Consider the following 24,838-nt stretch of genomic DNA (forward strand, 5'->3'; position numbering starts at 1 on the left):
CATCTGGCATCGAGGCTGCCTCATCGTTAATCTACGCTTGCAACCCTGATCTCAGTTTGGATTAACTGGGAGAAAAAAAAACCACCCTGCGCCTCCTCCCCATCCCTGCAGCTGCTTAAAGGCATCTGGGGAAACCTCAAACCGAGCAAAACTCGGCTCTGAGAAACCAAAGCCACAGTGACAGGTTTTTCTGCAGGTTGATTTGGCAAGCAAAAATATTGCACTATCCTTCCCCAAAAATTCACACTGCAGCCCCAAACAAGTTAAGAAATCTGGATATTTTTTTTCAGTCTGGATGGGTGCAGTAAGAGTCCAATGAGGGTCCTGCCCACACTGCAGGACATACTGAAATCTCCTCTACCCTTGGGAGCCTTCCTATCCAGCAGGCCACAAGGAAATCTGTGAGATGTTCTACAAAAAAAACCCTCTTTTTTCTTATTCTCATTAATACCCCAGTGTGGGCACAAGTCATTCAGCACAGTGAGACAACGGGGTTCGCTGTCCCCAGCTAGTGCGGGTGAGCACTGCCCTCCCAGTGAGCTCATTCCTCAAAACCAACAAATAAATAAGGAAATAAAAAGCGTTTCCAAACTCTGCCTGTACCCCGTTTACCGTTCACAGCCTGCCTGGGAACTCACGCAGAAATTTCTGCAATTACACCTATACAATTAGGGATGCATACCACTACACACGCCCAGCAGGCAGCCACGCACGGGGCAAAGAGGATTATTTCAACTTCAGGAGGAAATATCTGTAAATATGGACTGGATTATGCAAGATTAACCCTGGGAAGATGCTAACTTCATCTCTCATGCGTTAACTGAGGATGCACAGACCCTAAAGGGAAGGGGAATTGCTTGCTTCCCCCTCCCCTGCTCTGCCATGGGTTTGCACCTCCCAGGTGCCAGGGAAGGCTTGCCCCAACCATAGCTCAGTGATTCAAAATTGCTTAAGAGAAAGTTTTATTTTTTCCTCTTAAAATAACTAACCGGGCTCAAATACCTGCCACTCGATGCCTGCGTTCATGCCTCATCCCTGTTGAACAGCGTAAAGGCAACAGCAGAGGCGGGCAGGGGAGATCTGGCTGGCAACACCACCCGACGGGTGCTTGGGTGGTAAAAACATTAAATTTCCTTGTTTATGTTCCAAACGCCTCAAAATGTGACTCGTGGCCACCGGGGATTTGCAAGAGCAGTTCTGGGGAAGGGTAGACCCAGGGAAATGCTCTTAAATGCACCGAAAGCCACAGTTTTGCCTAAGATTGCCCATTTTGGACCCAGCCAGTGCCAAGCAAGGGGGGCTTCATGGCACCGGGTTTTCCCACCAAGATTTGATGCCTGGGAAGGGGAAATTTTGACACTGAAAAGTCAAATCGAACCCACAGGGGCAGCATGGTGGGGGGAAACACCAGGAAGGACAGAGAAGCACCTACCGAGAAGAGGGTGGCATAGGTGGACAAAGCAAATTTGATGCTGTAGTAATAGAAGTGGGAATTTCGGCACTCGGAGGCTTGGGCCATCCTTGCGACTCTGGTGAGAGGGGTTTGCTCACTGCTGCCTGCCAGATCCTCCCTGCTCCGGCCGGCTCCTGGTGTCCGCTGCCGAGCTGAAAGAGCGTACACATGCACACAGACGAGCCTTGAACTTGAGCTGATCGCTCCAACTTCCGCCTGGCAGGAGGGGAGAGCGATCAGAGGGAAGGCACAAGCAGCCAGCGTTAACCCTTTGCTGCGTTTGTTGCTTGGTTTGGCTGCTGAGAGCAACGGCAAAGCTCGGCTCGAGTAGGTTTGCTCTGACAGTTAGCCCCAAAATTGGTGCAGGGGTGGATCTGTAGCAAATCATTAACAGCAAACGCGTTGCCGTCGGTGCCTCGCGCCCTTGCCAGCGTGCTGGAAGAGCTCGCTGCAATCCTGCAGCCATCCTGGGAGCGATCCTGCAGTAACAATGGGTAAAGCAGCAGCCCAAAATCCAGCAAGAATCAGGCCAGGGGCTGCCCAGGCAGCTGCTCGGAGCAGGACTGGAGAGCGATGTCCGAATTTACCTGCTGCCGCTTCCTACTGCGTGCAACGCCTCCCCTTCGACACCGCCTTGAGCCGCCTGGTGCTCGTGCAACTAGGAAGAAGGAAAAAGAAATTATTACACCCAGGCTCGACGTGGTGTAACGCTTGAAAGAAAAGGTGTGGGGAGCAAGAAACCAGCACCGGGAGACCCCACGGCTGTACGTAGCGCTAGAAAGTGTAAAAATGGTATTTAATAAAAAGAGCAAAAAGACGAGCTTGGAAAAGCGGCGACTGCAGCTGGTCTGTGATGATGCCGAGGGGCACCCAGCACCAAGGGGAACCCTTAATTTCTGCAGCTTGACTCGCTGCGGATCTGAAATAGGAAGAAAAAGGGGCATCACTTGTGCCGCGGCTCATGGCCTGGGAGATGTTTGGAAACCCCAGCTCTCAGGAGGAAGATCCTGCTTCTCTCTGGGGTGGCCAAATGGGGAATTTGAAGCAGGGTTTGAAGAAACAACAGTGACTCAGGGCTGCACCCAAAGACGTGGGAGCTGTATTTACCCAGCTTTTAGCAGACATAGAGTCATTCAGCGCAGCAGAAGAGATCACATTCCCTTTGCTTTTACTTTATAAGCTGCAAGGGTGAGAGCAGAGATGGGATGAGAGTTTCAGTGACCAGCAGATACCAAACACTGAGAATATTACACTTCATGGTATGGCAACGGGGTGAAACATCCTCAAAATGACATTTCTGGACACAATTTAGCTACAGCTGGCTGCGATCAGACTCGACGAGCAAAGAGCAGTCAACTTTCCTCCCCATTTAAAAAACAAACCAAACAAAACAAAAAAAAAAAAAAAACCAAACGAATTTCAAATGAACTTTTAGTGCTTTGGAGCCTGGTTTATACCATCACTTTCCATTTTGCTAACACCCAGGAAAGCCGGTGCTGTGAATGCCCGTGCAAGGGAAGAAAACAGCGACAGCCTCGCCAGCGCAGAGCTTTTCTTTTTACCAACCTTTGCTTGGAAGAAGAAACCCCAACACCGAGCAAGAGGCATCTGGGGAGATGCACGATGTATTTCCTCCACCCTTCCTTCCCTTTTTGAAGGATGCTGCATCCAGGAGAACAGTCAATTAAAAAAAGATAAAAATACCTGCTTGTCCCTGCGACTTTTCTCTTGGTTGTCTAATCTCTATCAAGTGTGATGGCACTGGCACAGGGGGTGCTGGGCTTCTTTTTCACTTGTTGCACGGAGAAATCTTGGCACTTGACTACTAAACCTCTGTGCGTTCATCTATTTATATAATATGCTGTCTGCGCTTTAATTCAGAAGTCAACTTAGCGTGCAGCAGAGCAAGGGAGAAATAGCATTTCCCTACAAACCCAGGCGTGACACAGCTAACCGGTGGCCAAAGCAGCAGATTTAAGCCAGACTTAAACCATCGGGTCTATAGATAACGCTCAACGTGGCCTAAAGTTTTCACGTTAATTTGAAGCCACGCTTAACAGAACGATTCACCGTAAAACTTTGGTTCATCCAAGGTTTTGCCCGTAATTTCAGGCTCTCTCCCCTTCTCCACCGGATTCCAGGCAACCCCCAAACCTCCAGCAGTATAAATCATGTAATGCACACCGCGAGCACATCACAGGCTCTTCCCCAGCATCATTTCTCCATCAGCCAGTAATTTACACCTGATAGTCCATGAGCAGTTAATTACGCTGTGCAAGTCATTCCTAAAAAAAAAAAAAAAAAAAAGACAAAACAAAAAACAACAACAAAAAAAACCACCCAGATTTGTGCCTGCAGGGATTGGAACTGCAACAAAACTCTCCCGCTACTTCTATACAACACCGTTAACATGCTCAAGAAAGGACAGATTTGCTTTCCACCGCGCAGATTTTTGCACATCAGACCTCGGGCCAGGAAGATTGCTGGTGCAGGGACACAGCAATCCCACATATCAATTGGGAATTCTTTTTATAGCTCTTCAAAATTCCTTGATTCCAACAAAAGCACATTTATAAATGCAGCAGCAAGTCCTCCTCCCAGCTCCCACTCCTAGGGAGCACCAGCAGGAATTCAGCATTTTCCCTAGCAAGGGAAAACTCCCTTCACTAGGCATCCAGAGGGGGGTTAATTTATTTTTTTTCCCCACTTTTCCAAACAAGTAGCATTTTCTACCGTGCTTTCCTTTCTGCAAAAGGGATGATAAAGAATAAGCACTCCTCTGACAGTGCAAATGCATACGGATCCTTTGCTGCTTGCAGAGAGATGCACTCAGAGATGAGCGGACAAGAGCCGACCTTAAATCATCCATTTATTTATACTAACATTACCCTAATGGGTAGATAATGCACAAGCCCTGCCGGACACGAGGGAGAGGCAGACGTAGCTTTTAAAAAGCTTAATGTTGAGTGGAATAAATTCTGCGGTACAAATTTAAACAGAACATGAAACTTTGGTCTATTTAACGTCGCTTCGGCATGATGTTCTTGGTTACGGAGGGAGCGGGAAGGGCGATGGGATCAGGGTGGGGTTTATTCCTGAATTTTATTTTTTTTTTTGCCCCATCCAGCAAGGCTGCGGGAAGGTCGTAGAGTGGCTTTGCACATAGGGAACGAGCAAGCCCTTATTTATGGGTTTTAATCATTAACATGATGCCAGTGCTGGCAGCATCAGGCCCAGGCAATCATTAACTTCAGGAAGAAATGACTCAGCCAGTGTTTAATGCTCCAGACAATTCAAACCACTGAACATCAACATCAAGTGGCCAAAATCTGGGGGTCTGCAGCCATTTGAGGGGGTGATGCTGCTGCTGGAGGGAGATTTTCCATCGGCAGAGCCCTGTCCCCCTCCAATGCCCGGAGGATGGGAACTCCCGTCCCACCCTACAGATCACTCCTGGCTTTACAGGCAGAAAGTTTGCAATATCAAACCAATAAAACCAAAAACTAAGGCTGCAGGAAAACACACCAAACCCTCCAAAGTACCAAGTTGTGCTATGAATGTGCTCTCGGTGGTGCTTCGGTCAGCTCCGCATGCAGCCGGCATACCAAGCACCTTCAATAAAGATGCTGCTTCTTCCCCTGAGCAGGGGTTCCCAGCATATTAATTGCAAATCACTGACAAGCCTTTTACCTTTGCAGATGAAATTTTGCCTCCTAGAAGTATGGAAAGGACCTTAAGCAGGATTTGTTCGTGCTTTGGGGGGACCCAGGTGCCCCCATGCAAGAGGAGTCCCATACATAAGCAGATACGAGTCCTGTGCAAGCAGCCAGAGGGGCAAAAAGGGGTTTGGGGACCTTTTAGACGGGTTTCACGGCCAAGAAGACCCCTAGATCTGGGACCTGGTGGAGATCCACTCAATGATTTTGCTAAGCTGCTAGGTGGAAGCGGCTGCTGCAGGCTGCCTGCTCCTCACCCATTCCCCAGCCCCTTGCCCAACCTGGGCAGCCTGAGGGGTCCCTTTGCTGTACCCCAGAGTGGGCTAGCCAAAAAAAATCCCTTAGCGGCTCCAAAACTCATTTAAATGGGACAGTAAGGGCCAGCTTGCAGCTGGAAAGGCTAAGGGAAGTGCCAGCGTTTGCTGCTTCCATGTCTGGGTTCAGTGCCTTAACGAGGCCCACTACATAAATTAATTAGTGAGGCTTTTCACAGGGTTCTGCTGCACTTCCCTAGAGCCAAGTTAAGATTGGAAAGTGCTAATTTAAGGTTTAGCACTTCACCCCAGGCACGCTGCAGGGACGGGATCCATCCTATGAGCTCCCAGCCAGGGAAACAGCCGCACACCGCAGCCTCGCTCCATCCTTCTTCAGCCAGACACGAGAGCACGCAAATTATAGCTCCTGCCAACTAATTTAACATTTAATTGCATGAAAAGCAGCGCTGCTGTCTCTCTCATCCGCTCTCCTTTTGCAAACAAGCCACGGTGAACATCCTACCTGGGGAAAAAAAAAAGTTTTGCAGCTGAACAGCAAGAAGGGTTTAACTGACAAACTGCCTCGGCTTGGGGCTGTCACACCATGGCACTGCTCCTTCGCTGGCGCAGAGTTTGGTTTTACTCCCTGTTGTACCAGAGCCACAAAACCCCTGAAATTTTACTCATCCTTGCGACTTCATTAGCAAACATTTGTGCTAATCTTAGCCCCATTTGCAAGCTTTGATATGGGATTTCCGAGGCTTTATTCCGCCACTTTCACCTGTGCCCTTCAGCACTGTCATTTCTGTTGTTGCAAAGTTCCCACTAGTAGGAATTCCTCATTTAAAAGCACAGAGGCTCATCATCTCAAGATTTTTCCTCCCTGGATATATTCTCAGGGCTAGTTTTTCCATCTTCACAGGCAACAGCAAGTCCCAGTCCCTCCTTCTCCCAGGTCTTTCCAACACCACATCTGTCCTGCTGGAAAAATAAATTACCCGCACGCTTTTTACACCCCACGCTCGAGCCACATGCAGGAGTGATTTCTTTTTTATTGGGCCATGAATAAATGAAACCAAGGTTTCCAAATGAAACCCTATGTGTTGCACATCAATTCCAAGCACCAGATCCCACGTTACGTGCTTCCCTTGGCTTTGCTACCCACCCCCCGCAGCAGCTAAAAGCACCAACGTGTTTCCTAAACCCAGCAGCAAATGAAAAAGACCTTCCACGGTGCAATTGCATTACTCGATTGACAACCTGGCCTGTATTTATTTTTTTTTTTCTTCCCAGGCAGGCAGTGATTAAAGTAGAAAATGTTAATCTGTACCGCTGCAAACCGCAGCACAGCTGGTTTGCTTCGACTGTGAGCACGGCAGCTATAAAAGAACAAAGTAAGCAGCAGGGGGGTGGGAGGAGAAATCGCTCCAAGGAGTTAGGATAATAAGCAAGCAAGGCTGGAAAACGATGAGCAGGAATAAAACCAAAGCATTAATGTGCAATTTTCTGATTTGTAAAACACTGATTACATGAGGAGGGCTAGGGAGCAGGGCTCAGAGGTGCCAGGCTCACTACAGCCGCCGTGCCCACGACGGGGAGAAAAGCAATATGGAGAAGAGGAGTCACTCGCTCCCGCGGTTCAATCACACTCGAGCATCTTCCTGGGTCAGTGTTCATCTGCAAAGCATCACCTCTAATAGCATGGGACAGAGCAGTCCTCCACCAACCTGCTTTATTATCCCCTTGGGAAGGGACTGATACTCCCAGCCTCCGCAGCTCAAAGCTCTGCAATTTAATCCGAGCAGGTGGACAGCATTGCCTTCTTGCCGGGTATTTGTGAGGTTCATACATGCCCAGAGTTTCTGCTTCCTTCCTTGCAGCTCCTGAAGGCCCCAGTCACTGGGGTCACTTCTTTTTCCTCGCTTTTTAACTGTTTTGGCATCTCCTTTCTGGCCACTTGTTCCGCAGAGCCTCAGTGCTGCAGCCAAGCAGGTGGATGCAAACACACAGAGCTCAGCTGGGTTAAAAGAAAAAAGAAAAACACAGGGGAAAAAAAAAAAACAAACAACAACCCAAAGCCACACAGACATGGTGGGACATCTGACAGATACTGCTTCAGCAAAATATCACTTATAATTTGGGCTAGTACATGCCAAAGGGTACAGACACTGCCGGGCTTATAGCCCCAAGAAATCAGGTTTTGCCAGCAGAGAAGTTAAAATTGCAAAATGAAGATGAAGTTGTAGCTCATAGATGGCAGCTTCACCTTTTCCTGGCTTTTTTTAGAGATTTATTAGTTCATAGACCTCAGGAAAACAGGAATTTTATTCCATTTTCTAGCAAGCTACTCCCTGCAGCACGGGGTAAAACCCACTGGGAAGCCACAACCCCAAAGACTTTCCAAAACACTGAGTCGCCACAGCTGTCCCCATTAAAAAGCCTCGCTAATCAACCCACAGCAGATAAACTCATTCCATGGGTTCCCAACAGTAAAAATAACTAAAACCTAAAAATAACTTCTCTGCACCTCGGCCCCGTGGTCTGTGCCTGGGAAGTATGGATGGAGGTGCAGCAATCTTCCTGCTCCATCCATTTCTCACTCCCATGCCCAGATTTACTCTCTGCCACGGATGTTTAATCCGCTGCCATAAGATACCTGGCTAAATATGCTAAATAATAAAGCCACGGGGCTGTAGAAATCATACAGCAGCTTCAGGAAAAACAACCTTCCCCCTCCATTCTCAAGAGGAGTCAGATGAGTTTAATTATCCACAAATTATTCTGAGCATGTATTTTCCTTGATCATTTCCTCCCCCCAGCCTTAATGGTGCACATTTGCTTTAAAAAAAACCAAACAACAACAACGAAAAAAACAAAACCCAAACCCAAACTTGTTGGAAGATCCTGAGCTTGTTACTATTTGCCCAGAGCGGGTGCCACCACGATCAACCAGCCGTCATTTTATCCCCAGCAAACATCCCTCCTGCGATTTGCTCGGCTTTTTCCAGCCAAAGCTCTGCAGCAGGATCGACTGCACCATCGCGATGGGTGGGAGAGATCCAACGTCAACCGGCGTGGCGGAGGGGGTCGCATCTTTCTGCAATAAGTCACAGCAGATATTCCAGAGAGATTTTGTAACTCACATGCTTAACGCGTGGTTAAGCTGCTAATGTACAGCCTGGGAACTGGAGAAAATTCATCGAGATTGGGGCTTGTAAGGAAACACAGGCTCTTTCCAAGCTCCTTCCCACCAACATGCGGCCAACCCTGGACCGGCACACCCCCTCATATGGCAACGGAGAAAAACAAAGCTTCTAATGCAATAAAACGCCTCGATGTTGAGCCTCTGGCTCAAACGCCAGAGCAGCTTCTGGTTCTTCCCTAAGCCACAAGCCTGATTTACAGCCCTGATGATAAATCAGCATTGCTCAGCCCAGCTGCGCAACCCTGCTCTCATGCCCAGGACTTCAAGAAATAATAAAAAAAAAAAATACTCCTGAGTATATCAGGGATCCAGGTAGCCCAGCATTAGCAACAAGGACTTGCTGCCCCAAGCCACCATTGGCAGGAGAGGATGCGATATAGGGAAAGCAAGAACCTACAGAGAAATTTAAAAATCACTACCTGTGCATACCCAGAAAAGCTTTTCCCAGCTTGCTGAGCTCCTCCAACAAAAAAACTGGAAACCCACACATGGAACTGGGGGTTGGGTTGAGCAGAGCCCTGTTCAGTGGTCTTCTGTATACCCAGGGCTTCAGGGCTGAGTTTCCTTCTATAGGATCTCAGGGAAGCAGCACGTTTCACCGAGGTGATGCACAGCCCCGTGGCCTGTAACTACACAGCCAATTCATTTACATTCCTGTAATAACACAGCTTGGCTTTAATCACCCCCTCTACCCAAAAAGCTCCCAGGCTTTGCCATTTCCCAGGAGCTTGAGACCTAGAAGCAGATATGCCACTTCAACAGCTTTTTTTTTAAAAAAAAAAAAAAAAAAAAAAAAAAAAAAGTCTTTTTAGGTCTTTTCCACATTCTGGCACTAAACCTCACGTCTTGGATGCAATGGTGATGATGTTAACTCAGCCATAAGGATGAAAAGCAGGGAAAAACAAGATCAGAATCAGGTATTAATCATTATGGAGCTTCAGAATAAGAGTAGAACCACACAATGGCTGAAATAAACCCATTGCTGACTATTCTTCCCCAAAAACGTGATCCTTAGGTGGATTTAAAGGCGTTTATGCCTCCAGCCATCACAAGGCACAACTATAAAAGAGCCCAACACCTCCCACTACAGAATCCTCCTGGCTTCAGCTCCCTCCTGCCGCCAGCACCAGATCCTTTAACACACCTTGGAGGAGCATCCAAAGCCACCACAAGCCATCATCTCATGGTAGAAAACAATCCCAGCCACGAGTCAGATGCATATTTTGGTACCAGTTGCAAATGCAAAACGTTTATAAGTCTGCCAGACTTTACTCGCAGATCCAAAATCTCTGCGTGCCACGGACCTACAGGTGTTACTCCACCATCCCATCCCAAGATCATCATCTCTGAGTGATGCTGTTCTGCCAAAGTTGCTGTATCTCTTCACACACGTTATTAAAAGCCAGCACAAAGCCAACTCTCAACAGTTCCTCTTAGCACCAAGTAGTAGCAAGATTCAGTCATTTGATATCCTGGGGAGAGAAAGGGCTTACAGCCAGAAATGTGTCATAACATCTGTAGGGGGTGGGAGCGGGAAGAAAAATATATCAGGGGAAATAAGAGAACCTCTGTCAGCCAAATAAATAGGTAAGATTTATTCTGCCTCCAAAATGATGCTTTTTCTGGTGGTCACAGATGAAAACCTGCTCAGAGACAGCAGAGCAGTGGAAAAAAAAAAGTAATAAAGAATCAACTCGCTTTTCAGTGCCTTTTAACCCCTGTATAGCTTTGGAGCCCCAAATATAAATAAATAAAAACTTAATAAAAATAAATGGGCAGCTCTGAGGGGCGACCAAAAAGCACGTTTGTGTGCACCCAAGCCCCAGATGAACAACTACATTTTGTTATCAATCCACACGTCCCCGGGAGAGCAAGAAAGCACATGAATCCAGAGATGCCCAGCATCCATGCGCTGAGCGTAGGTTAACAGCCAACTCCAATTTCTCTACAGTGAATGCATAAATATTTTTTAATCCCTTGGCTGCTGCTTCCTTAGATGTGTCAGTCACGCTACAAAATATTTTCAGGCCAAGCATGAAGAAATTCAGACCAAATAGCTTATTGCTAAAACCAGTCATGCTCCCTTGAAAGTCACCTTCCTGCAGCCTCTGTCCTCCACTGGCTCCAGTGAGGAAAAAGCCCCCTGGACTGCATCACTTGGCTATTTTAAAACCATTTTTGTATGCAGCATCATTAAGTTTAATTCAACACTAGCGGCCGGTCTCTAAGGGGCACCGGTTCCTACTGCAGATTGAAGCTCACGCAGGAGGGAAGCGCTCGGTCACCGTCCCCCTTCTGCAGAGGTGGTTGAGTGGGTTCACACAGGCTGCACAGACTCTGTGCCAGGAGGAGAACACATAAGCAGCACAATCAGGCAAAAAAGATGACAAAAAAAAGCATTATTTATCCTACTGACAACCTGCTGCCCCCAAACCCTCACGCCTTCCACACCTAAAGGGCAGGGAGCACGCGGGACTGCAAGAGCTGGAGCCACCTTCCAGCCTTACTCCTTCCCTTCACACTTGAATATCACCCAGACTTGAATTCCAACCTCAAAATATTGAGCTAAATTTCATTTCTTTAAGATTTTTTTTTTCCTCTTACCCCCCAAAACAATTGCACCAGTTGCTCTAGCAATAGCTTCACCGCTCTGTATCCCTGCGGCACAGTCGGCGACACTCATTTGATCGATGCAAGTACAGACCTCACGCAGCTGGGAAAATATGGACTAAATAACTCGCTGACGGAGCTTTAGAAGCATTTACTATCCGAGGTTGAAATGCCGAACACAAAACAAATTGCCCAAGCAGCCTTTCCACTGGCGCTCCCCTTTCATTGCAACCCAGCATGGATCGATAGCGCCTGTACCCAGAGCTGCCTCCTCTAGCTGGGCTTTTGAATAATAAAAATAATAATAAATAAAAATAAATCCTTAGTTCTTGCACGAGCCAGGAAATAGCAAATTCTGATAAGCCTCCGGACAAATTCACTGAACGTATGTTTAGCCATATTGCCAGAGATTAAATCCCTGATAAGAAGAAAAATTAGTTGTAGATAGAAAACCACAGTGTAGCGTTAAATAGCAGAGGTTTATCCGGGGCAGGGGGGATGCCATCAAAGGCACCGTACCCAGAGAGAGTATTAATTGCCATTAATGACCAGCCGGATGAAAACTTCAGCTACTAAGATAAATTAGAGCTGCAAGCCTACGTCAGCAGTAACCAAACCTTGCCGGATAAAACACAGCCACCGAGCTCAGCACCGCACAGCTGCAAGGGCAGCTCCGTGTGCAAGGTGCACGGCATGCCAAAACCCTATTTTCCTGAAGAAAAATAAAGGTTGTTATTAATTTTAGCATCCTGCCTAATCCTGAATGGGTGCTGGATCAGGTGGTCCAGCCGTCATTTCCCTTTACAAGGATATTTTGCCCTAAACGTGTTTTTTTCCAGCACCGTTCTCAGCATGAACTCATTGCACAACTGACTCATCTGTTGCAGGAAAACCAGCCACCACAGGGAGAAACCCAATCAGGACAAAAAATAAACTAATTGCATACAAAGGAATTAAAGGCAGTTTTGGCCAAGGACAGAGTAGCTCTGCTGGCCCGACACTCCAGTGTGGCACCAAGGGATCCGAATAGCAATGCGATATTGGCCAACCGTGCTTCCTCTAAAGTCCAAATTTACGTGGAAGACAAGAAGATGACTGTGCTTGCCTACAATACCCCCCGACCCCCCCCCCCCCCGCCACCTCCCGCCCCCGGCCATTCCCACCTCCCCTTCCATCCTTACCAATCCCAGTAGCCTTTCTCAGGTTCAAAATCCATGGGAAATAATGGAGGTCTTTGCTATCTCTCGCCTTCAGGAGCTTTATCCATCCTGACAGTTGTCGGAGCTGCTCATGATACAATTATCTAATCAAGCTCTTTCTCCGGCAGCGTGCGCAGAGAGAGAGAGGAGGCAAAGCCTGCGTGCTCCCAGGGTGGCACTGAGGTGGGAGCAGGTCCCCTCTGCCACCCCCCAGCCCTGGTGGAGCAGTGTGCGAGCCACCACAGCCTTTTCTCTGCAAAAACTTGCACTAACGGGGTGTGAAGTTGCACACGAGCCATAAGGATTCCCGGAGCACAAGGTTTGTTTTACCCTTTCCCCCGCCCCCAGAACACAAATGTGTGGCTTCAAGTCATTTTTCTTCCAGCCACGTGGGCCACAAGCTTTCACTGAAGACAGAGTCTCATTTCCTGGACTCGTTACAATCCTGAAATTAGGTGGAAAATGCAAACTCAGCTACAGGTATCTCTGCTGTCCCCCACGCCACCGGCAGCATCTCCAAGGACAGCACCTCTGCACTACTGCCCTTTGGGGGAAAAAATAAAAACAGGCACCTTTTCTTTTAAGGGCAAAGCACATCAAAGCACATCCCGCCTGGAAATCACAACATTAGTCTGACAACACCCAGCACATTTAAAATTTGGCCATTTCCCAAAAGCCTTTAGGAAATGCTTTTAAGGAGGGAATCCCAGGCTTTAGTTGCACCAGTCAACTATTTATAACCAGTTGGGGTTTTTTTGGCATACCACAAAAAAGAAAAATAAGAGTTAAAAAAAAAAAAAATAATAATCATCACGCTGCAGGAAGCCTTAACTAACCCGTTGTTTTCTATGGGAATTCAGGGCTGGCACGCTCCAGGCAGGATGCTGGCCAGCAGCGAGCAAACCCCCGTGCAGCTTAAAACCCAAAACATTTCTACCCAGCCCAAGCAACGGTTGCTACACTCAAACCACCCAGTGACTGCACTGCACTTCTAGGAACGGAGCTGCAAATGGCTTAGGGAAGATGTGTGTGGAGCCAGAGATTTGCACAGAGCCCAAACACCAAAATCCACCCCCAAATTATCCCTAGATTTCCCTTTGCAGCAAGACCAGGAGACTCGGCATCCTCCTACCAGCTCCAGGCTCTTTCCCCTCCACCCCTGCAACATCCCAGCAATGAGCCAAGGTGAGGCACGTACCCTGACGGGTTTTTAATTACTTGGAAACACACTATCTTGAAGCATATGCTTGCAAATGCACAAGTCAACACCCCCCCCAAAAAAAAACCAAAACAAAAAACACAGCCAAGAGAAGGAAAGAAGAGATGCAACCCCAGCAAGATGTATTTGGGTTTAAATTGCTTAGAGCAATCATCCAATTTAGCTGACTTCATTTCATTTGCGTGCAGCCTCCAGAGCGGGGCTGTTTGCGTTACGGATAATCTCCGCTCTTCATTTAGAGCACTTTTGGCAGACATTGCTGGGTCGAAATAAAGCCGTCATTTAATAAATAAAAGGCCAACACTTGGAAACACACGGTGCTCTCGCCATAAACGAAGAGTTATAGCAAGAAGAGCAGCAGAGGCACGCGGCAAGCCAACCGCTGAAGGGGCTGAAGCCAAATTGGAGAGGTTTTTTCCTTCTGTCGATGCTGAAGGCGGGAGTTTGCAAGACACAGTGACCTCTCAATAAAGATGCCGTCACTAGCGAGGGTAAGCTTGCACCACCTCCTGCTTTTGCACCCCTTAAGTCTTCCTGCCCAGTCTGTTGCTCCTCCTCTGCCTCAGCAGTGGGTTAAAACAGCTGCTGAGTGACCTCAGAAGTCCTTTGCCTGGAAATTAAAAGCAGCTTTGCTAAAGCTGTAGCAATCACCCCAAAATCCCAGAGATCACCTTGCCCAGGACATGCTCTCCAACATGCCCTGGGCATCCAGTACAGGGAAAATATCAATAAACTCGTGCTTCGCCTGGGGTTCTGTTGCTGTAGCTCTTGCTACCAAGACTACAGGACCTGAGATTTCTTTTTAAGCACAAAAAAAATGATATAATTTCATATTCTCTTTGTTCTCCAGTGCTGCTGCACACCAGCACAGAGGTCATGACCAGCGATGCTTCAAGCTTTTCAGAAGGACCTGACACCTTCCTATCAAAAGAGCCCTCATGAGGGATAAACACCCCACCCCCCCAAAAAAAAAAAAAATAGAGAGATTAAAAAGCTTCTCAGAAGCAGGGCTTTAACAGCTGCCTTCACTTCCAGCAAGAGTACCTGGACCTCTGGGCTCCTGCATCTCACAGCTTTAGTTGAGAGGTTGCTTCCAGGAAGAGGGGCTCTTGTTTCCCCCCAGCCCTCTACAAGTTATTGAATTCATCAAGATGGTAACAGCCAAGACGAGACCAAGTCCCAGAAGTTCCCACCTCAAAGACAGCCACGTTGAGCCGTTAACTGATGTGAAGAACTGCTACGGATTTAACCAGAGCTGCACTTAACCTGTTTCTTTTCCTGCTACCTCTTGCTGTTTGTTATTTTGCATTGACTTTGACTGTCCCTGGCATATTTTTCCAGTCTATAGTAAGAGTCTCACTTAATGTTGTGTATGCTTAAGAGAACAGCCTGGTTTTCATTTAAAAAGATTAAATTCCTTATCACAAGTCCTTTTAAAAACAGTAAAATTATCTTGTCAGAGGTAGAGTCGATATTTTTAAGCTTAACCATCAGTAGAAATTAATCTGACCAGTTTCTCCATAACACTTTTGATGTCATACACTGACCTTTTGTGGTCTCCACTAAGAGCAGCTGTTGTGGTTTTCTAACAGCGGCTACCGTATTGTTATAATAATACAGTATATATTAATATGGTAATATAAAAAATATTAAAAAATTGAAAGAGGGGAGCGGGGGGAAAAGAAAAAGGATTTGCAGAGGTGCTTCTCCTTTACAGAGAAGCTAGAATAGAGGCCAGCAAATAAATAAAAATTATCACATCACGCATTTCTTATTCTTTCCTTAATTCTACAGACACTTTCCTACAAGGAGCCTGGCTAATTTGCCAAAAAAACTTGCCCCATCAGGCTGATGCACCCGAACGAGCACCATTTTAACCAGATTTGTTTTTTCAGGTGGCTGAAGGTAAGGTCACCCTTGGTGTAAACCCAGCCCGGGATCGCGTGGGTTAAAGGCAGCTTCATGGGGTGCCAAACACAACAAAAGCCACCGGGCTGCTCAGCATGCTTTAAACCCCCAAACCACTGCCAGTTGGGCTTTTGGGGAGGTTACAACACAGAGCGTCGGTCTTGGCAGGCAACGGCGATAACACCAAAGCCAGCAGGAGCGTGCCAATGGCAGCACCGCGAGCACCCGCGCCACCGAGCGATCCTCCATCCTTCTCAGCCCAAATCCCCCACGTCCGTGGGCATCACGCACTTATTTGGCCGTTGCATGCAACTTTGTACTCTGAAAGCGTTTCCTCCCTGCTCCCAACACAAAGATAGTCACTAATTGGGGCAGGTGGCACAGAGACAATGGTGCACATGGCTCTAGATGCCAGAAACAAGCAGCTGTAGAGCATCAGGAGCAGAACTGTCCCCCCAGCTACCGAGCACTGCTTTGTGCCTTCAACTAAATAGTGACGAGCGTTGGTATGAGCTGCATACCTTTTGACTCAATTAGTTTATTGCACCAGACCCTTCCGCCTTCAGAATGTCACCTCTAATTCCCTTGTGTTTTCCAAGAAGTGATTTTAAGAAGAAAAAAAAACAAGGGAAAAAAAAAAAAAAAAGAGAAAGAAAACCCCCACAATTTAATTTCCAGTAGCAAAAGTCCACTTGATTTTCCTCCTCGAGACACTTTTCTGCCCTGCAGTGGCTCCTCACCTTTTCATATTGCCAATTCAAGCACTAATTCCTCTCTCCCCATCAGCTGCTGTCAAGAATTATTCCTCTTTCTCTCTTCTACTGACTTCAGAGCTGTAATGCAAGAGTTTTCATACCCAAACCAATTGCTCACCTCTCATTCAATTTGGCCAACACACCCCTAGCTGCACTTAGACGATCTCAACCACCTTTCAGGCTGGAGTTATTTATGGCCATCAGCACAAATTGCATTTTGGGAAAAGGAAAAGAAGGGAACAACCACAGCTAAAATAGATTAACCACTTTTTTGGAAGCAGCTAGAGAGCAAGATGCTGTTTAGCTCATGCTAAAACACTTTGGACAAGTTTTCTTTATGACTTATCCACTTAAGGCTCAGCTGGAGAGAAAGGCTTTCCAACCCACATGTATCTTTTGCTACTAGTCCACTCCAAACGCACGATGCACAGGGCTATGCCTCCAGCCTCATCATCTTTGCAGTTCAAAGCTCCGTAACACGAACCCATCCAAAGCTCTGCTCTTCCTTGAGTCCCAGCACCTCTCTTGAGGCTGTTTAGCCTTAATTTCAGGACAGCATCCTTCCCACACACATCCCCAGATCCCCTCCAGGCTGGTGCCTCCAGACTGAGGGTGTACATAGCAAACATCGCTTCCCTAACAGCTTGGCATAAACCCTCCTTTTTATCTCCCAGAAGATTGTTTCCCAGCAGCTTCAGTATTTCCACCATGAAATAACAGTGAGAAGTCCCAGCCAGGCGAGCAAGCTGGTGACAGAACACACGTGCGCAATGGCTCTGCCGCAGAAGGGCTTTTTTGCGGTTATTTTTGGGGTAGAACAATACCAGCCAATTAAACCACATGCATTAAGAGGGGAAAAAAAAAATCCATTAAAACACAAGTCAGTGGTTTGCATACAAAAAGGCCGGGAGAAAGCGTTGTATGCCTCAGCTAAAAGCACGTCTTGCTGCTTTTATTTGCATAGCTCACTCCCTCCAGCCTCTGGGGTCAGGAGGTTGAAGTTGTATATGAAAACAGGCTCCTGCGAGGAAGCACCTCTCTCAAGTCCTCTGGCAAAAGCCAATCTGAATCCCACTTAATGTTGCATCCTTGCAAAGAGGGTGAATTAAGAGGTTCTGGGAATTGAAAATAGCTTAATTAGCTACTGCTTGGTTTAGAGGCCAGCTCATTAATTCATTGGCAGCTAGGGAGAGCTAGCAAAGCAGGTTGTACTGGAGAAGATGATCATTTTTAACCAAAAATATCATGAAGATAGCATCACTGCCGTCTTTTACACCGCAAGCAAAAACCGGAGCTACAAGAGTTGTTTGCAAAACAAATTCCTCCGCAGCTGTCACCTGGATCGAGTTTGCCAGGGCTCACCAGCCCCAGGCATGAAGTATTAATAAACTTTACCACCTCACTGTTAAATTCACGCAGTTTATTAGAGCCAAGCCATTAGTGAGCCACAAAACTCCCAGTGAACTAGTTTGATATAGTATTTGCAAGTGTTTGCTCTCAAGTGACCTCCTTATGCCGTCCCAGCTCCATGGCATCGGGCTGGGTGATGGTGTTACCACTTCCAGCTGGGGGGGTGTGGGGGGGTGGGAAATAATTTTTAAAAGAAGCTTTTTTCTCCCCAACTTTCCTTTCCCCATGCAAAGTGCCAGTCTCTGGCTGAGCCTTTCATCTCTACGGCCCCCTTCAAAGCTGTGTAGACAGGTTTCCTGCTAAAACAGCGCGTTGGGCTGGCAATGTTCTGCTGCACTCATTTCCCAGCCCAGAAGCAACCCTTGGGTGTCGCAACGAGCCACCAGGTAGCTTGGCTGCAAAGTTGGAAAGTCCAGTGGGATATTGTTAATTTTCCCAGCTCCGATAGCATGAGGATGCTCAAACAGGGACCCAGTATGGTAGGAAACTGATGTCCTTGGAGATGCTCAAAGCCACGGAGACATGGACTCAGGCAAGCTTATCTAAGCAGCCCAGCTTTGAGATCTCCAGAGCCTTTCCCACCCAGATGGTTTGCAGTCCTCACAAGGAAAAGCTGGAATCAGCTTCCCTGGAGCTGGACACTATCAATCCCATTGCCATTCAGCCCATCCATCTAACGATGTACATCTGAATGGGTCCTTCAAGGCCCCCTAAGCTGCTCTCCCATGGAAAAGGTGACACATCTGGAGCCGCAAACCTGGAGGAGATACCGCAGGGCTGCATTCCAGGTTGGCCTCAGCATGGAAACCTGGGTGGAGGGGGAGGAAGAGGTGAGGAAACACAGGGGGTTAAGTCATGCAGAAACCCCACAGCTCAGCTTTCAGGTGCTAACCCAGAATCCAACACCATGGGAAAACATCGCAGATTAAGACAACCACCAGGGACAGCATGGTCAGAAGACACCAAGTCTGAGCTCATCTACTGCATTGATCACCCTCGCCATGGTGACCAGCTGCAGTGGCCAGTCACTCCTGTGTAGAGGCTAATGCCAACCCCCACACCCACCCCCCATTTAAAACCCAAGAGGGTCTTATCCATCCCAACAGGCCATTTCCCAGGGGTGCACCCAGCTGGAGAGGCAAAGCCAAATCCATGTTTCGAGTGCAACAACACAGAGGTGGGACAAGCCCAAACTTTTCAGCTCCTGGAAGATTTTTTTGAGGGGAGAAAGAAGAAAAAACACACCTCCCCTAGGGTTGAAACACACCTCCAAGGGGGCTGCTCCGGGGTGTCCACAGCCAGGTTCTCCATGCTTTGGGCTACCACCAGCCACCCCTTGCAAGGCCGGGAACGTTGCTAGGACACCTGCGCCAGGCTTCAGCAATTTCAGGCTGAGGATGTGTCAAAAAGCAGCAGGAGGCTCCAAAAAAGGAAGGAGAAATTAAGGAGCAAGCTGCTGGGGAGAAGCACGAGCTGCCTGGAGGAGCCCGGCACTCAGGGCAATGCAAACACTGCCTACGCTTCTCCTTTCCATCAGTAATTGCTCTTCCTATTTGGGGCAAAAAACTCAGGAGGAGGTTTGGCCACTGGGGCATCTGCCAAAGAAGCACCAGCTCCACCTCCTTCACCCCTTAAACCCGCATGCAGGCTATTTTTGATCCCATTAATTTTTTAACTCATTAAGCACTATCACCAGCTAACAGAGAGGGGCAAGGGGTGGCCCTTCCCTCTCCTGGTCCTTCAGATTCCTCTCCGCAGCTTGCCAGGAAGAGTAAAACTGCCATTCCCATCACAAATTGCCCTTCCATCAGCTCTTCTTCCAAGAGGTCAGGGCTGGTCCAGGCTCATCTCCATCCCAGTAACCACAAAACAAGTGGTTTGGCTTAAAAACCAATGAGCCAGGACCTTCAAGGCAGGGAGGTAGCAGCTACCCCTGGGTCCAGGCTAAATGCTTTATGCCCTAAATCCTGCCCGCAGTCAAAGCCCTGCAGACCCCCGAGCTGCTGCACTGCCAGCTCTGAAGTTCAAAGCAGAGACATTTTGCCTGGGGCTGGGGAAAAGGCTTTTGAACTTCCACAAAGGCTTCGGAGGAGCACAAGACAGCTTATTCACCCACACAGCCAAAGGATTTGCTTAGGCTGGGCATAGCCAAGCCTAAAATAACAGTTAAAACAGCCTAAGTTTGAGCCTTCTTCCACCTGAAACGGAGAATAAAGCAAGCAAAAGATGGGATGGAGAGAAGCGAACCCTCCAACGAAGCCCCCAAGGCATCTTTCAGGGAGGTGGGAAGCTAAACTGAAAAGAAAATTCAGCAGGAGACGCTCTGGACCAAGTCAAGTGTTGCTGGTGAGAACCTGCCCTTAAAGTTAACAGCAAAATTAACACAAGCTGGATTAAATTAACAAATAATTGCCTACAGGCAGGAGAGGGCTGCTCAGCAGCCTGTGCCCAGGCAGAGGGTATTTCAGCATTCACAGCCAGGTGCTACATCAAGCCCATCCCTAGAAGTTTAGGCTGGCTCAGGAACCTGCTATCTGTTCCTCCAGGATCAACATTTTCCTTCCCTTGCTTATCTTGCATAGCAGCAAACAAACCCCTGTATTTTATTTTGCTAGTGTGGGGTTTACCTTTTTTTTGGGGAGTGGGCGGGTGTGGGATAATCCTAGTTATTTTCTCCTCTTGCTCCAAAATCAGGGACTCCTCCAGTACCTCGTTGCTGCTGCAGGCAGCTTCAGAGACACAGCAGTATTAGTGGGTTGACTTAATTAGAAGGCAGGATTTTAAAAGCCCATCTCAAATCACTGAACCTGGGGTAGATCTCAGACTCACCAGTGTATTTTCTTAACAAACCACATCTCCCCAAATTCACAACTCCCTCTGCCGGCTATTCCCCCCTCGTTACCTCTATTAAGGATGGGATTTTGGCGGCTATACAAATCTCTAACGGGATTCAGAGGGGGTTGCCCATCACCTCCTACAGCCTCAAGGTTCCACAGTGCCACAGAGCTGCAAGAATCCCCCCAGCTGATCCTCCACTGCAGGCACTCAAGGACCCTATTGCGACAGGAATGCTACCATCCAACAGGTTTAGGCACTTTTTAACTCACATATGGGCTTAAATCCATCCTTAAGTGTGCCCTTGGTCTAGGGAGCTCCAGAAGCCCACGCCAGCATATAGCAAATGCACAGCACTCCCTTATTCACCAACTTAAGAGCTATATTATTGATTGCAACCACATAACACAGTCCTTGCTAGGGCTGCAAGTGACTTACAGAGCACACAGTCAACCAAAGCATCCTCAAAAGCCTCATTTCTGAGGAGAAAACTTAACACTTTCCTTCCACAAGATCAGGAAATATTTTTTTAAACTGCCTTAAAAAGCTTTGGAAAGATTTCATACCACCACAGCACTGCCCTAAACAGAGGGTCCTCAGTGCCCAGCACCCCCTGCACAGGGCAGGCTTCCTCCCCAGGGAAACAAATCCCACCTTGTGCCACTCCAGACAAGGAGGCTTCACCCACCTCCTGCTAAAAAACAGAAAGAAAACTTACATTTAACAAAAACACCACAGTTCAGAGCCACACAGTCTCCATCCACCCTGCTTTGAAGTCTCCAGCACAAAGCTACTTGGGAGCAAGAAGATCACTCACTAATTACCAAACGACCCCAACCTGGCAGACACCAACCAGCTGCAAAATACAACCCCCAAAGCAGAGCTCAGCTGTGCTCAATTTAAAGCCAAAGCAACAGCACGGGGGAAGGTGGGAAGCTTGGAGATGTGCACTCTGGCATATTGTGCTTGCACAACCCATTTTGTAGGATGCAGCTTTTTTTTTCTGGGGTTTTGGACTGTGCGATTTCCAAATTAATTATGAGGGACAGCTTGGCCAAGTGCGTTATTTCTGCTGATGGATAGCTAAGCATCCAAGTGCTGTTTGGTGCTGTGGAAAATGGCTTGTGTGGCTCCTCACTGCCTCTTCTGCGGGCACAGCGAGGCAAGGGCAAGCTGCTTCCCTGCTCTGCTCAAGCGATATGCCAGGGCAGATGTTCCCTTCTGGATCCAGCTGTTTTAGGAAAAGACATTATTGCCTTGCTGGGTGCAAGCTGCTGTCCCCCACTGGTGCCATGCCCTGAATTTATAGCACAGCTTGATCCACCTGCATTTGTTTTATTCACCCAAGCAAAAAGCCATGCAAACGTCTCTACTGGCAGTTTGTAAGGGTTAGTTGTTGTTTAGGACGTGCAGTCATGTTTTGGGGAGGTGGCAAATCCTGAACCTCTTCCTGGTGTTCCTCCCACCCAGCTTTATGCAACGGGGAGATGGGCTCCAATGCCCAGGCCAGGGTGGATGCAGGAGCCAAAACTTTGGAAGCTGGAAAAACTCCATCTCTGAGGGTTCCCTGAAGGACGAGGCCAGTTTTTCCTCGCAGACAACCACGCTTTGTACTCACTTGCTGTTACCCTGGCCCAGCGGGGGACTCTGCTGGGAAACCTATAGCGTGAGAGGCTCCTGTCCTTCTGGAAAACACAACAGGAAAAGGCAAGGTTTTCTCCAGCTGCCAGTTACAAAGCCTTTCTCTGTGCTCTGAAAGGGCTGGTGATATCCGTGAAGGTATACGAGCGTCCTGGGGGAAAGGAAGGAGGGGACTTGTTGGCATAGCCCGGTGCGTTCACGCCCAGAATAGCACTGGCATCTTCACAGGGCCCCACAAGCATTAATTAGTTGTCAAAAGCTTGCAATAATCTGTTTGGTTTTGCTGAGCAATAAATACATCTGCTCTCCCTCACGCAGGTTTCCATCCTAGGATTGATTGATTTTTTTTTTTTTTTTTTTTTTTGCTTTTAAAGCAATCTCATCCAAAAGAAAGAAAACATAACCTTTGAGTGAAATCCTCCCCCAGGCTACCCAGCACTCGGTGGCCTGAGCACGTCGATACACACGTGCCCCTTCCAGAGCCTTTGCTCCAGACTTCAGGCTGCATTTCAATTCCTTGCACGGCAGCAGCACAAGAAAGAAAGAGCCGGATCCTCCCAACAGGAGCATGCAAAGGCACTGGCCCCTTTTTCCAGGTGGGGAAACTGAGGCAGGAGGCAGGGGTGTGCTCTCTTTCAGCCCTGCAGTGGTCCTTGGGGTGGTGCTACCAGCTTGGACCAATTCAGGGATCGAGGGAGTGGGAAAGGGTTTGCTGGGGTGGGCTGAGATGGCTGCTCATGTTGTGTGACCCCCCTGCCAGGGCCTCGCCCCCTTTGGGGTTCACCCTTTGCCAGGTTTATAGCAATGCCCCGAAACAGCTTGGTGAGGTGGGGTGGCATGGGGAATGGCATCACCAGCCAGCCTTCCCCGGCCCCGGCAGGCTGCTCGCCCATTCCTCCTCCTGCATTTTTAGGCAATGCTGCCATCGAGTGGTCCAGGAGCATCCGGATGCAGGAAAAGTGCTCAGCCCCCGGCCTGGACCCCTCCGCAGTCACCCAGGCAGCTGCTGCTCCCATGGCTGCTGGAAACGCGGAGGCCCTGGTTGAAATGGATCTCCATCTTCATCCATCCTCGGGTTAAAAAGCTCAGTCTCGCTTCAACAACTGACCTGCTGGCAGGGACTAAAGATTTTCAGTCCCTCAGGCTTCCCTCAGGGCTTGCTCAGAGCCCGAGCATCCTCCCTCCACGATGCTCAGCTGTGCAATTCCAACCCTGGTTTCTCCCGGTTTTCGGCAAACCACAGCTTTACCTGGCAGCGGTTCCTCCAGCTGAGTGCTCCCCTTCCACCAAGCTGGGAGGCTGCATCCCGAGAAAGCCATTTAGGAGCATCCTTTAGCAAACCGAAGGGACACACTCAGCTTTCCGAGGTGATTTTCCTCTTCATTGCACCGGTGCATCCCGAGGGAAAAGCAGCTCTCCTGGCAGGCAGCAACACAGTTGTTTGGGGGGGGGGGGGGGGGGGGGGGGGTTTGCCCATTTTTTTGGCAATAACACAATGCCGGAGGAGTAAGTTAAAATCACCCCTGCCTGTGGATATTAGAAACCCAGATTGTGGGAAGGCACGGAGCTCTGTTTGGGGTTTAATTAGATTCCAGCAGCTTATTCCTAGGAGAAAAGACTCTTCAGTGGCGGTTTCGCCGGCCCAACAGGACCCGTGTTTGCTTTCTGAGGGAAGGGGCAGTAAAACGCGCAGTAAAATGTGCCATCCTGTTCGCAGCGGTGGGAAGCTGGTTGCACCAGAACGGGAAGACCTTTTCCTTCTCCAAGAAATCAAACATTTGCTTTGTTCAGCGAAGATGCAAAGCACTCGCCAACCGCACCGTAAAGCCGTCCAGAGAAATCCCACGGCTCTTCTATTGGAAAGGTTTGTAATATACAATAAATGGAATATATAAAATATATAAGCTTGATAATTAGCGGCATGTTTAAAAGTCCCTGGGACTTTTTAGAGCCAGCCCCCCAAAAAGGCTGCAAAGCCCAGGGAGATTTTGAGGGTAAAAAGGGCGGAGAGGGGATGAGGTGGCGTGAAAATGGGGGGGATCGGGGGGACGGGCGGCTCTGCACTGCGGGGAGCGGGACGGGGGGGCTGCAGCGCCGGGCCCCCCCGGCAGTGCGGGGGGAGCGGGGGAGGGGCAGGGCTCTCCGTGCGGCTCTGCCCACCGGGCGCTGGCACCGCCCGAGTCGCTTATAAAAGCCCCGGTCGTGGCTCGCCCACCGCAGCCGCGGCACCGGCTGCACTCCGGGCCGGGAGGGACCCGCATCCCGCTCCGGCCCCCGGGCCGGGAGGGACCCGCATCCCGAATCGGTCCCCAACCGGGAACGACCCGCATCCCGCTCCGGTCCTGAACCGGGACGGACCCGTAACCTGAACTGGCTGCACTCCAGCCCCCGGGCCGGGAGCGACCCGCATCCTGCTCCGGTTCTGAACCAGGAGGAACCCGCATCTTGATCCGGCTGCACCCCAAACCGGGAGGGAGCCGCATCCCGCTCCGGTCCCCAGCCAGGAGGGACCCGCATCCCGCTCTGGTCCTGAACCGGGAGGGACCCACGTCTTGAACCGGCAGCACCCTGGGGTCCCCGGGCTGCGAGGAACTCGTATCCTGAACCGGGAAGACCCGCATCCTGCTCCGGTC

General features: G+C 48.9%; 1 protein-coding gene across 11 annotated transcripts in view; it reads right to left on the reverse strand.

Moving 5' to 3' along the window:
• Positions 1-24,838, reverse strand: part of LOC308055734 (tetraspanin-15-like) — a 100,558-nt gene that overhangs the window by 46,253 nt on the left and 29,467 nt on the right. For 4 of the 11 annotated variants that reach the window (XR_013924601.1, XM_080370077.1, XM_080370072.1 and 1 more), the window contains 2 exons: positions 2,041-2,111; positions 1,433-1,669 (listed from right to left, as the gene is read on the reverse strand). Coding sequence is in view for 10 of the 11 variants with exons in the window: in XM_080370077.1 (XP_080226203.1) it covers positions 1,433-1,669; positions 2,041-2,111 (308 nt within the window). In the remaining variant the exon portion in view is untranslated. The other 7 variants (XM_080370078.1, XM_080370079.1, XM_080370075.1 and 4 more) reach the window with 6 other exon arrangements.

Source organism: Falco punctatus (assembly GCF_963210335.1).
Source record: "Falco punctatus genome assembly, chromosome: 20".
In the NCBI taxonomy this organism is placed as follows: Eukaryota; Metazoa; Chordata; class Aves; order Falconiformes; family Falconidae; genus Falco; species Falco punctatus.